The following is a 14,477-nucleotide window of genomic DNA, read 5'->3' as shown; positions in this document are numbered from 1 at the left end:
GAAGTCTGCTGATATGGTTTTAATCGGTAAAATAAGTTTTTCACTTTCATCCCGAATATTTTAACGATCGCAGAAAATGCTCACGCTGCTTAGAATTCTAAAAACTTAATTATTTCGTAACTTGCTCCATTGGAAATTTTAATTTTGCTATTAAGCCTAAATGTTGTTTTAATTATCAAGAATGTTTGTAAACAAAAAAAAAAATGTCAGCTTTCAATAGAAGTTTGTTTTGATTATTGAATTTATGAGCAATATAAAATGCACTAATGTCTTGATACATTTTTATTTTGCAACAACAATAGCAACGCACATTTTTATGCCATAAATTTTCTTTTTAAATGTTAGTATTTATTTGAGTTCCTCATATATTTTGTGCACAATTGAGAAGCAGTACTTTCTTCCTATACTTTTCCCAGCTCTTTTGTCTGGAAAACAACTATAGATTTTCATTTCTTATATATGATGCATCGAACTTTTTTTTGAAAAGGAAAAAACTTCAACTGTTTTAGTAACATAAAATCTTACATAATATGATACATTTGCAAATTATCCCACAGGACACATTCCAGGAAACTGACAGCCCGGATTATACGCCTCAAAAATTCAACAAAATATGTATGCAAATTTTTGTTGATTAAACATTTAAAAATATACATTTTTAAATTTTTTTTTTTACATTTATGCAGAGAACAGATTTAATAGGGGGAGGGGGGTATATCTTGCAGGGTTTTTACCAGTCTCTTTCTCCGTATTGATGATTTTGTGATTTTGGTGCGGTGGCAAATGCTTAGACACAACTCTGTCACTGAAAATTTTTGCCGTATCATATTACAATGGAATCTCAGTACAACAAATACGAATGCAACAAAATATCCGGTTTTAATAAAATAAACTTTCAATCCCAGTTTAATGTCTATAACATTGCTTGAATTCTATTAAAACAACAGCAAACAAATTTGAATAATTTGAACCCTTGAAGTTTGTTGTAATGAAATTTCATCATTTTATAATTTTATTGTAATGAATGTTTGAGAGACCGTCATTTTGTTAAAATGAGTTTTTTTAAGGTTATCCTAATAGCAATTAAAATAGTTCAGTTATTATTTCATTGCAGGTGTTGTCCACAAATTATGCCAGGCATTGAAGGGAGATGGGGGGCGGGACATTGTAAGTTTCTGAGAAGGGTTCTGAGTTGGTAACAAAAAGTGTGGCATCTTGCATTTTTTACAATAAGTTTCCCCACGTTCTTGGTCTGAAAGGATTTTGTCATAATTTTTTTCTTTGTGACAAACAATTTAAAAACTGCAAATAGTATTGAACTACCATATATACTCGCTTGTAAGTCAAGAAATTTGTTACAAAAAGTGAGGTTTAAAGTTAGGGGGTCGACTTATAAGCGGGGCTGAGTTTCCGAATATTTTTACTAATTTTTTCTTTTAAAAAAACACTTGAAAATGTGAACGTTTTCCCAATTCTATCCCTTTTAAGCAAATGCTAAAGAAGTAAATGCTTAAACATTCTGCTATGATTTTACATGATCTGACTGTGAAATAAAGAATGAATATTTAGAGTAAATGGCCGACAAAGTGAAAAGTGCAGGGAACATCATATTCGCTAATTTTCCCGATAGTCAGAATTCATGTAATTTGAAATATTTTATTTAAAAAAAAAAGTAATATTGCTACAGCATAAAATTTTATTGATATAAAATGAAAATAGAAGCAAGAATTAAAAAAAATCGTAACAGCGAAATTGAACCCTTTGCAGAATTCGCAGTCGCAAAAGTGAACCCTTTTGGTGCAAAGGAATGAAAATGGAACATTTTTTAACTTAAAAATATTCATTACATTTCATTTTCCTTCTTTTTATGATGTTTATATTCAAAATTAGCGGCAAAACACTCCTGTTTTTTTGAAAAAGTAAAAACTCAACTTGTATACGGTTTCCGATTCTTTTTCCCAATTTTTCTCCTAAAAGTAGGGGAGTCAACTTATACGCAAGTATATATGGTAAACAAACTTACTTTCAGAAAGAAGTTCAAGTTTTTTTTGCAATCTTGAAACCTAATAATTAAGAAACAATTTAGTTTTCTGAAAATTACTCATTCTTACTGAAATAACATTTTCTGGAATAAAATTTGTTCATTATAACTGTACCATGTGATCTCATTATAGAATTGGTAGGACCATAGGTGCTATTTGTGAGTAATAAATTGAAATAAAAAATGTTAATTGTATTAAAATAATCCAATGTGTCCCATGGTCAAACATGCGCCATCTTCCCCTGCAGTCCAAAGAACAAATTAAAGCTAAAAAGACTGAAGAACATAATGACTTAATATTTTATTCCCCCCCCCCCCCCATCAAAAAGATCCTTGAATTTGTTTTCTCTTAAAAAAATGTGCTGGCCCTACATATTTACTTGTGCTTACTGAACTATTTCTCCTCTCTTGACTTGATGTTTTTTTTCAGGTAGGCAGAACTTCCTTCAAGCAATGCAATTGATGAATGGGTGACAAACAGCATTATTTTATAATGACTGCAAATATTTGTAGCTTTGTACATCAGTTATATTAGTTCTAAGTAAGTCAGTTCTATAGTTCTCTTTATCAAGTTTAGTTTTGTCTAATAGTTCAATAACTTACACACTTCCTATATTAGATTCAAAGTCTGAATTGTTTAAAGCAAATCTTGTCTTTGTAAAGATGATAATAAAGAGATGTGAGATTGGACTAATATGTCACCGTGAAGATTCACTTACTAAGTTTGAGTAGCCTCAAGAGGTCATTCATTAGTTCATATATCTCTGAATAACATAAATACATATTTACTCATAACTTCTACATCTATTACAAAATACTATGTGGTATCAACAGACTCCCCCCCACCCCTCACTTTTACTTTGACCACAACTTGACGTTTATATTTCATGAAGTGTTGATTCCTATTGTCTTGGTAGTGTATCAAACCCAGTGCCTGATTTTTGATTTTTCTGAGCAGGAACAAGTCTTGAAACTGCCACCCTTACCAATTTTCCTTCTAGCTTCTAAACTGAGTTTCAATGAAAAAAAATTGAAATGGGGTGAATTTGTTGCCAAGGCTTGCTTCCGTACTACACTGAACAGACGAGTCATATGGACGCTTTTTAATTTTGTTGAATATCGACTATAAAAATGATCCCACCACCTTAATTTTTGTGCCAAAATTCATTGGAAATTCTGCTTTATTCTTTCACTTTTTTTTTTTTTCTGTTAAGAAAGTTCTTGATTTTTAAAAATTATTATAAGACCTGTAAACTTTGACACAAAAAAATACACTACATATTTTGGTCAATCCATTTTTCATGGATATGATGTTTTTATGCATCAATTTGCACTTTAGTCCTGGAATTTCAAACTGAATTTTCAGATTTTTAATTCATATATAGATATAGAGTTAGTCCCGCGTAAACAAGTATCTATGGTTAGATCATGCCTTTCACAATTAAGCGGGGTATTTGATTATACGGGGGATACAAAAAATGTATTTTTGAAGTATTTTGCTGGTATTATACTCATTATTGCTATAATAAGTGGTAAATGATTCTTTGTTACTTAAATATAGACATGAGTTTCACCAAAATTAAAGTACTTAAGGTTTTTATATAATGATAAAAACATTACATGTACTACATATGTGAATACATAAAAAAAATTATATTTACTTAGTTTCATTTCTTCTTAAAGAACTCTTCCTCAATGTTTTCAGTATTTTGGTTTATTCTTGAAACCTGAGCATTGAAATCCCAAATTCTTTTGAAAGTATCTGTCTGTGTTTACCTATTTTTAATTGTTTCCAAAACTTTTAAGTGAACACATAAGCTTACGTCGTTCCTTTTTGCTATCATTTACCACACAATCAATCAGAAGCAGGGCAGAAAATCAACTATTAACCGATTTCCGGAAAAGTCTTTCCTTATTCTCCAGCTACAACCTCATTAAACATTAAACCAAGTCAAACAATGTCATTGACAACTGTCTCTTCGAAAACGCCCACTTTTCTATATAGAAAGCAGCCAACTTCCTTGAGACATTAGAGGGGATGGGACCGGACAGGACCAGAGCCAATTAAAGAAAAATTTTAATATCCGCTCACTGCATGTGATCCAATTCTTCCAACTCTCCAAACAATCAACCTCTGATGCATTTTACAGCCTGAGATAAGATTACAGCTAGAAGCCAACTAGGATAACTTTTATCCCATCTTTCGTGCTTTGTTACAAGTGACCTTTTACTTTTAAGCATGAATTGGGATTCCTTCTCAAGAAATAGACAAAAAATTCGACTTGAAATAAAAGGTTCGCTCATGAAACTTTGAATATGTATGCGATTAAGCGGGGTATGGATGAAAAAAATATTTCTTAAAGCGGGGATATTTAAAGTTATTGCTATAGGAAGTGGGCTATTTGATTATCCGTTACCCAATTAAGTAGAGACAATTGTATTTGAATATAAGAAACCATCATATAAAGTATCAGTTGTTAAAAAAATATATTTTCCATACCATTAATTCATTGACCACAACCTTACATTGGTATTCCTCTATAAAACAATAGAAATATTTAAAATTATTATTATTTGTTTTAATTTTAAAAGAAAAATTTATAATTAATTTTCTTTGATTTTTCTCTTATATTTTTGTAAATGCATGCGTAGTAAATTTGTATGTTTTAGATTCTAAAAAAAAGGTTTTCTCCTTGTTCATCCTCTAAAATACATCAACAAAATGTACAGATTTTTGACAGGTAAAGTTGGTCTGTATTCCGAATAAATTAAATTCTGTTCACTTCTTTGGCTGTCCAACTTCCTTTGCAGCTAGAAAATCAGCACATCAATAAAAACCAACTTGTGTCCTGGCAAAATCAGATTTCCAGGCATGCCTGTAGCCAATGGTGTCAATAGCATCTCCGCAGCGTGAGATATAGGGGATGCAAAAGGTATGAGGGTGCACACTTTGAAATAAATAACACTAATGTTAAAAATAAAAAACAACTTTTCTTATGGAGAAGGGGGGAGGGAGCACACTACTAAATCTTGCAAGAGGGGGGGGGGAGTGTACACAAAAATCTATGTACCCTACTGCCTAGGACTTTTTTTTAAAAAAAGACATATCATTATCATGAGTTGTTTCAAAAGCATTAAAAAATTTTAATGCATGATCTTTATCAAATTTTAACACAGACTTCTTTTACAATTGCTGAAGTTTTATTATTTCTTCGGTGTTTTAGCTATGGCTGAAGATTCTGGTGGTAGCAGTACGGTGGGCTCTTGCTCTGATGATGCTTCAGACATGACTAGTCCATTTGTAGAAATAGGCTTTAATGATATTGAATTTTATGAAAGATGTGGAGGAGGAGCCTTTGGCTGTGTTTATAGAGCTCTTTGGAAATCCCAGAGTAAAATTGTTGCTGTTAAGAAATTGTTGGTTTTAGAAAAAGAGGTGAATACATTTTATTAATATTAATTTATTGTAATTGTTATTATTACTTAATTATCTTAATTTAAATTACAATGTTGTTTATAATAATAGAATCTGTTTCTTTTTAAAGGTATGTTTCCTACACTCACAATTTACTTTTCAATTTAAACAAACTTCTTTGAGATTTTTTTTACAAGGTTTTATAACTTAGCTTTCATAAATATGAATTAAAACACTTATAGATGGTAAATACATATTGTTACAGATCTTATACAGGGTGGCGACAGATCAGGGAGATCAGGGAAAAGTCAGGGAACTTTATTAATCAGGGAAAAGTCAGGGAAATATCAGGGAACTTTGAAAAAATAACAAAAAATCTGTGAAAATTTATTTTATGAAGAAAAATTTTTTTTTTTTTGCTTTACAAATATAAGTACTCTAATTTCATACGCATTTTCCGCCAATCTGTTCAAAAAAAAAAAAAAAAAAGTTAAAATTAATGAGGTGCGATTATACACTGCCGCATATTTGTGCATCTTTTTTCCTCAACGTCAAAGTATTGAATCTTACTTATTAACCACAGGATGAACTTCCTAAGATTGCTTCTGTGTCTGTTAGGTTGTTTATTTTACCTAGCTTGAAATTTCCTATTATGCTTTCATTGCTACGTAAAATAAACAACCATACAGGCAAAGAGGAAGCCTTCATTAACGCCTTAGCTCCTTTGCCTTTATTCCATTGTCTCAAAGTAATTAGCTTACTGTAATCACAATTTCAAGAAGAAATCTTTGGTTTTTGAATTAATATTATAAAAGCGTAAAAGTTATTACTTCTTCGCGTTTTTAATTTAATTGCTAAAATTGAACCTTCAATTAAAAAAACTTATGTTTTTTTTGCCGTTATACTATTTGTTGTTACCGCAGATTATAAAGGTTTTCTTTTCTTCAGACTTAAGTGATTCTTTAATTTTATAACCAAGTTGCATTCTTTTATATATTTTGGAATTAACTAATTGCTTTTTTTTTCTTTTTCTTTTTTTTTCTTGCATTTCAAAGTTTTTTGTTACAAAAGCAATCTAAGATTTTTTTTCGTTACATACTGAAATCATTTGAAATAGAGTTAACTTGTGTACTTAAGTAAAAATCTTTATTTTTTTTATTGTTAAAATGCTGTATTCATTCATTAAAACCTATGTTCTTGATTAGAGAAAAGCTCCCTGTGAATGAATGTCAAATGGTTTCATCTGTTTTGCATAAATATGTCAATTAGTTATATAATAATAACTACATTATTTCTATTCTTTCACTATTACTTGTTATTCTTGCAACAAATATTATATTGTTTGAAAACTTAGTTCAAAATAATTTCAATTACTTTTTAGTTCTATCATAAATACACATATGTTTTTATGAGTAATTTTAATAGTTTCTTAAAATTCTTATGCTAAGTGGTTTCTGGAAGTAAAGTATATTTTTTCTTAATTTTCTATAATCTTTCCATTGTAGAAAAATTTAATATACTGTTTAATAGGTTTTTCTTCCCCCCAAAAAAGTTGACTTGATATGTTTTTTTTAAAACCATTTTATTGAAAAAGTAGCATATTTTTAAAATATATCTTTTGTTCAACAACTTTACACAACTTAAAACGTTTAAATTACTGCATTTTATACAAACATACAATGGATTTCAAGTAGAGCAAAGAAAGAAAACTATTATCATTAGTAACGTAAATCAGGGAAATTTGTTGAACTTAATCAGGGAAATCAGGGAAAAGTCAGGGAACTTTTTTTCACAGTTCCTGTCGCCACCCTGTTATAAAATCTCTGTCCCTCCCTAAACATATCAATATCCATTTTGTAATATGATTCATAAATAGTGTAATTTTCTATTTCTGATTTATATTTTTTCTGCTTTTATTTTCGTAATATATTTTAAATAGTGCTCTCACAGGTAATTATTTAATATATATTTGAAATGCAAATGTTTTTATTTTTGCACTTGTGCTTTAAAAATCAGACAAAATATAGTCTGCCACATTTCAACATGTGTATCATTATTAATGAATATTTTCTAATTTATCATTGATCTTTTATTTTGTACATATGTTATATATTATTGACAAATTGAACTTCAAATATTAATTGATGTTTTTTGAAGCACCTGTTTTATACTGTTGTTTTTTCAGGCTCAAGTGCTTAGTTTACTTAGCCATAGAAATATTATCAAATTCTTTGGTGCTGTTACAAAGTCTCCAAATTATTGTATTGTCACAGGTATGTAAAGAACGTTCATTTGATTGACTTAAAAAAGTGTTTTGAATTTTTATCACTGCTATTTATTGTTAAAAGTGGAAAAAGTTGCCTTGCTTTTTAATTAGTGAAATAAATCAAAATGTAACACTTTTGAATCTTGTTTGTGTTTAATCAATCATACATTTTATAATGTTTAAAGGTTTTTCAAGAGTACCATTGCCATTTAATTTCATTTTCCCAAAAGAAATTTTAAGTGCATACCAATTAGTTCGTAAAAGACAAATTGCTGTTTAAACTATTTCTTTAATCTATTTTGAAATAATTTTTAAGATGCCGAGTATTTTAAATAATATTGTTAATCTTAATATATTTATCTTCTGTGCAGACGTTTGTCACGATAAGGCTTTTAAACGGCTGGACCGATTTTGATCGAATTTTTTGTGTGTAATTAAGTTGTGGCAAGCATGGTTTCGAAGCGTGATGGATCGAATTGGAGACATTTTTGTTAGTTAATTAATTAATTAAAACATTGGATGGTTACATCTCCCAAATTATTAATATTTATTTTAACCTATTGTTAAGCGGGAACTGAAATAAATATTTAACCCATTGCCAAAGGACAATATGAAAGCCAGCTCTGCTTTTTGAAAAATGAAATTTCCTACTGTGATATGTCAACTGAGAATAGATATAACATAGAGAGAGAGAGAGTGAAGCCTTTTCATTTCTTGAAAGCAATGATTTTAGGTCCCATGGTATATTTTAAAGTACTGGAAGGTTCTCGCAGAGGCGTGTGTTCTGTTGTTGTAGTTGAACCATGTGACCGGATCGGTGCTTTAGGTTTTCCTAACTAAATGTTCAGAAAGTACCATACCTAGCAACATTTGTTTCTCGGCTGAACTCCATCTGAGTTTTGGCACCAATGTCAAGAAGACTTAAAGGATTATTTAACTAATCAGTACATTATTAAAGGAAAAGATGATGGAATTTAAAAAAGAAACAAATTTTTTTTCGTCCAGATAAATTATAACAGGGTAGTTCTGCACACAAAAGATCAGTGCAGTGGAAGATCTTTATCTTTGGTGGAAAGAACAAATTGGGCCATATATGAAATTTTAAAAGTTTTCATTCAAAAGATTGGATTGCTAATGGGTCGGAGTTGGCTTCGCTCACTGATCGACTGGATTACAGTAACGTGGTGGCTTGGAGACTTTGGCTATAAACAATATGAGTTGCGTAATCATTTGTTTACTTTAAAGCTACTGTTAATGTAATTTATTGTGTTTTCTGTTTATTTGGCGAAATATTTCAAATTGTTAAGAATTGTTTTTCGTTTTTAAAGAGTTTTTAGTCATTTTAGTTGAGAAATTAACATTTAGTGTTAGAGGGAATGAGTGATTTTCGCTTATTCAAAGAACTGTTTTCACCTTTATTATTTTTTTAAACGATATGATTTCCCGTTTGTTCTAGATGGGTTGTTAGATTTTTATACTTAATATCTAAGGACACTTTTTAACCTAGAGTATGGCTGAAAGAACAAACCATCAAGTACGGGAGAAAAAATAGTTAATAAAACAACTGCTCAGTGGGCATTAGATAAATCAAGTTGCAACAAACGCATTCTGACACAAAGCAGCTTAAAACATTTTTTTTAACTTATTTTTTTCAACAAAACGGTTCAAACACTTGATAGTTTATTGAATTTTTTTAACTTTTCAATTTACATAGTTTGAACAGAACAAACAACGTCTGTCGGGTCCTCTAGTAACCAATAAATTTTAAAAAATATATTTTTGGAAAGTCAAAATATTTTGATTTAAAATAAGTCTCAACTAATCAATGAACTGAATCATATCATTTCTTGACATTAGCTATGCTAAAACTAGCATAACATGTACGTAGAATGCATTTTTAATATAATGATTGAATTGTAAGAATGTAACTTCAAGTTAGACCTGAAAATAACCACTCACCACCTGGTGACTGAGTAAAATACTCAACCTGTTGCTTTCTGAAAACCTTACCGTCCACAGATCATTATTACTTCATTTAGTTTTTAGAAGTCATTTCTATTTTTCCACAGCTAGTTTGTGATGTAAAACGAAACTAAACACAAGAATAATAAAAGCGTATCAAATTCCCTCAAATCAAGAAGTACTGTTTTAAAAAATCAAAGTTATATTTGGAATGTGAATATTTGACGCCTTCACAGTGACAGGTATCAAACAAAACAACCAAACTTAAGCAAACAAACGATAAAACTGTCCGTTCAAAAAAAGAAACGTTTTTTGGCTTTTTTCTTTTATTTTTGAGGACCCTGGAACATTTATCTGTATCCCTACCCGAAAGATAAATTACCATGAAAACAGAAAAATGCTATCAAGGAATGAAATAATGGAACATGGATTTAGAAGGAAAATTATTTTGTATGTGAAAATTTGCCAGATTCACCAAGAAGTTGATACAATTATTTAATTTTAGGAAACTGAGCAGATGATCTTTTATTTTTTGCAGAAAATAAAAAAACTCAGTTACAAACTTTATAAAAATGAAGCTTTCAAGTACTTCTAAATTATTAATGATTTGAAACAAGCAGCTCTTGTATTTTCACTTTAGGCAGTGTTTTTAAAATTTGTCTCCTCCAAAGACATTATATTAATAAAGATAATAATAATTATTATTATGTTGAGAAGGGATTTTTGAAACTACCTTTTCACATCCTGATTTGTGAGCTACTAGCTTGATTGAATCTAGATTAACTACATGATTTTCAGTATTTAAAGTAATTTTTATCTTTTTTCCCCTCCCAAAAATCCTGCTCTGAGTGGTTGCAAAATTAATATTAATATTATATAATATTAATATTATATTATTATTAATATTATAAATTAATAAAATATATAATGCCTTAAACTTAGTTTAAAGTTTTATCCCAGGGCTCACTAGCAAAGTTTTAAAAATAAATTCAGAGTTTAATTTTCTTAAAAAAATCAGTCTCAAACATTTTTTCACTTACGGAACTGTAATTTAGCTGGTAAGGGGATACTCCAAAATCATGTTTGTTAAACTTTACATAATTAACTTTAAAAATGTCTCTTATGCTTTATTGATTGTAAAAAAACTTATATAATGCATGCTTCTAATTCATATCCTTTTCCATTTTTGTAGAATTTTCAGAAAATGGGTCATTGTTTGCATTTCTTGGTGAACAAGAAAATAATTCAATGCTGAGTTTTGAGCAGATTTTGCGTTGGAGTTCTGAAATCGCTGCTGGTACTTATATTTTCTTTTCACAGCTTCTTTTGTTGTTACAAAGTGCTTTTAGTTACTGTATGTACTATAAGTTGAGCAATATATTAAAAAAAAAAAAAAAAAGTAGGTTCAAAATTGGAGGGTTAAAGCAGGACAAAATTTGTAAAAAAAATTCTTGACTAACTCGCTTTCTCATCCCTTCCCCCTCCCTCCTTGGAAACTAGGATATTTTACTGATTTTAGTCCATTCCTTAAAAATAAAATTTAGAAATTCATACTCGTACATTCCAATGTAGTTTTATATTGTCTGATTCTTAATTAAAGACTTCCCAATTATAATAAATGATCAAGTTCATGAAAAGTGTGGGACTAGCTGAATTGATGCATTTTCTGATCAATTGATCATGTAATAACATCACTCATTAAAAAAATTAAAACAAAAAGAATGTTTCAAGACTACAAGAAATTAAGAAGCAAAATTTTGTTAATACTTCAAAATAATTGCTACTATTTACAAAAACCATTATTGCCAAAATGTACCTAAAGTTAATGTTAACAAAAGTCTTGATTGCAAAAATCAAAACATTTTATAACAGAGCAGGGATCTCCAACTTACAGCCTCCAGGCTACATTCTGCATGTAAACAGATTTTGTTCAGTGATATGGGAATCTTACCAACTGATTTTTTACATCCCTGTTATTAACAAAATGGTTTATTTACAATGTTCATGTTTTTTTGAAGTAAACAACATTAAATTTTTTGGTGTTCTGTGTTATACTAGTGCAAACTTGCTTTCTTCTAGCTTATGTTTTTGCTATTCAAAATGAATTTTCTTGAAATATATAGATTTTATTCCACATAGTATGAGTTCTGCTTTAATGTTGAGTAATTATTTTTAAGGAATGCATTATCTTCATGTTGAAGCCCCTGTGAAAGTTATTCATCGGGACCTAAAATCAAAAAATGGTATCTGAAATTCGCATTTTATTAATTCATGTTTTATTGTTTAGTTATTTAAGTTGATCTTATTATGTAACTCTTATATATTTATAAGTTATCTAGTTCTGTACATTTTTTGTTTGAAATTAATGTTCTGTAACATAAAGAGTATTTTCATTTATCTAATTAATTGTTTTTCAGTTGTCATTAGTGCAGATTATGTCTGTAAGGTAAGATTTATAAGCTTTTTATGAATAAATATAAATTTAATTCTAAATTTATAAAAATCAATATTTTAAAAGAAATTAAAAAAAAAAAAAATTCACTTGTTTAAAAACAAGCTAAGCATTACTTATGTTCTCAATTTGTGCTAAAAAAAGTTTCTTTATTTGAGTTTTTTTTTTTTTTAATGTTTAAAATAAGTAATATATTTTAAGTACAAAATCATTTATAATTTTTATTTTTTGTAAATTATTTTCATTTTGCTGTTATCTTCCCATTGCTTTATTCGAAGAGTTTTTCAGTTTGATGTAGAGTAGTGATGATGTAAAGAAATTGTTAATGTAAGATCCGTTTTCTATGTTGTTACTTTTGTTCCAATGTTAGTGCTCCTTCCCAATTCAACATTGTGAGGGGTGAGCAAAGTGAGGAGCCAATATGCAGGCCCGACATAACAAAAAACAAGTGTTCAGTTAATTATTTATGTCACGTGTAAAAATTTTGTTCTCTTTGTGCCAAAAGAAATATAACTTCGAAATACATAAATAAATATCGTCAAACTATCCTCATAAAATACAAGCATTAGTACTGTTTTAATTATTGTTATTATTTTCTCCTTCCAATTGAATATTTCATCAAGATCTGCATAGAAATGAAAAATTGACAATATAGTGGTCCCCGCTCGTATGACTCACGTTTGTTCTAAACAGATATAATTCTGTAAAACGACTGATTCAATAAAGCAGCTAATTTAACAAAGCTGGATTTTGTTCTGTTTTTAACAATTTGATTCATTAAAGTAGTTAATTCAATTAACCACTGATTCAATTAACTGGCATCCACTGTAATATTGTTCCCACTATTAGAAATGCCTGTATATCATTTTCTACACTATAAGAAAAAAAAATCAAGTTCATATTTTTTGTGTATAGTTGTAGTGGTATTACTTTGAGTACTCTAGTTTATTGTTTCAACTGCATGTTAGTTTCTGGAAAACAATGGTGCAGACTGATTTGTCTTTGTCGAACAAACATACATCCGAAGTAAGGACACATAAGCACGAATGTACAGTATTTATTTTTCTAAAATTAGTTTTATAGATACTGGTTAGCTCTGAAATATAATGTTTCATTTCTCATTAACAATGTAGTATTCTGAAATATAAGGTTTCATTTCTCATTAACAATCAAAGTCCTGGAAAGATTAAGAGCTTCAATACTGACTTAAAGTTTGTAATGACGCATACCCTTTCAGCAGTTTAACTTATTTTTCAGTTAACATATTATTTGTGAGCTTATATTATTCTTAACTGTTGACTTTTCCATTAATTATACATACACTAATTTCCCTGTTTTGTGCTTTAGATATGTGATTTTGGAGCTTCACGCTTTATTGATAGCACAACGAAAATGTCTGTAGCCGGAACATTACCTTGGATGGCGCCTGAGGTTTGTCTATTAGATTAACACATTTCATGAAATAAACTTAATTTTCAGAATTCAATATTCCAATCATATCCTTATACTTTAAAGTTGTGTCCGCAGAAGTGAACATTTTGTGGGAGGGATTTGAAATTAAAATCTTACTCTATATGAAAATTACAATCAAAATATAATATTCTTTTTGCTGATATTTTTATTGCTATTTTCTATTATTCCTAAAAAAATCAGGAATAAAAAACCTCAAGTTTACAACATAACTGTTAATGAATGAAAACCGATTGAAACGGTTGAGAAATTTATTTTCATGTCTGTGTCAGCCAAAAAGAAGAAAAAAAAACATTTTATGTTATCTCAAATTGTAATAAACAAGGTAATTACTTACTCCTAATCTTATTACTAAAAAATCAAGTACAAAAATCTCATCAATAGTTATTATAAGTACCACATGTGTTTTCAAAATATGACTTTTAATATTCTTCATTTTAATTTTATTGACATGTTCACATTGACCGTAATTGCCATCCCACTGTTTTTGATAAAAACATTATTAATTTAATATTCTGGTTATTTATCGGAATAATCAGTGTCCTTCCTGTAAAAAAAATAGTAGTAAAATTCTCAAAAATAAGCTTCTGAATAAATTTTTCTCTTACCTTAGTTCAGTCAACTAAATAATGTCAATGACAACAAATATTTTGCTCTTCTTTCACCATTTAATCAATCCTGTTTATGAAAAATTTGTAACTCATTCATCTATTCTGGCCACAGAGTTTGCAAATGTAGTGCTTATAATAGCAGCTGCTTTTAGTTTTTGGAATGGAGTTAAGGATGCACTTTTAGCATTATGTCAGAATGTAGATGACTGAAACCAACTTGATTTGTGAGATCTATTTTGGATTTGTTCATTATGGGAACA

General features: G+C 29.1%; 1 protein-coding gene across 3 annotated transcripts in view; it reads left to right on the top strand.

Moving 5' to 3' along the window:
- Nucleotides 1–14,477, top strand: part of LOC129225103 (mitogen-activated protein kinase kinase kinase 20-like) — a 48,430-nt gene continuing 33,953 nt past the window's right edge. For 2 of the 3 annotated variants that reach the window (XR_008580717.1, XM_054859665.1), the window contains exons 1-8: nucleotides 1–26; nucleotides 2,472–2,582; nucleotides 5,266–5,477; nucleotides 7,642–7,729; nucleotides 10,877–10,981; nucleotides 11,862–11,927; nucleotides 12,102–12,130; nucleotides 13,484–13,567. Coding sequence is in view for 2 of the 3 variants with exons in the window: in XM_054859665.1 (XP_054715640.1) it covers nucleotides 5,268–5,477; nucleotides 7,642–7,729; nucleotides 10,877–10,981; nucleotides 11,862–11,927; nucleotides 12,102–12,130; nucleotides 13,484–13,567 (582 nt within the window). In the remaining variant the exon portion in view is untranslated. Of the gene's footprint in view, nucleotides 27–1,148; nucleotides 1,168–2,471; nucleotides 2,583–5,265; nucleotides 5,478–7,641; nucleotides 7,730–10,876; nucleotides 10,982–11,861; nucleotides 11,928–12,101; nucleotides 12,131–13,483; nucleotides 13,568–14,477 lie in introns of those variants that run through there. The other variant, XM_054859676.1, reaches the window with a different exon arrangement.

Source organism: Uloborus diversus, chromosome 1 (assembly GCF_026930045.1).
Source record: "Uloborus diversus isolate 005 chromosome 1, Udiv.v.3.1, whole genome shotgun sequence".
NCBI classification, from domain to species: domain Eukaryota; kingdom Metazoa; phylum Arthropoda; class Arachnida; order Araneae; family Uloboridae; genus Uloborus; species Uloborus diversus.
The sequence above is the reverse complement of the archived record's forward strand: the minus strand, read 5'-3'. Positions and strand labels throughout refer to the sequence as shown.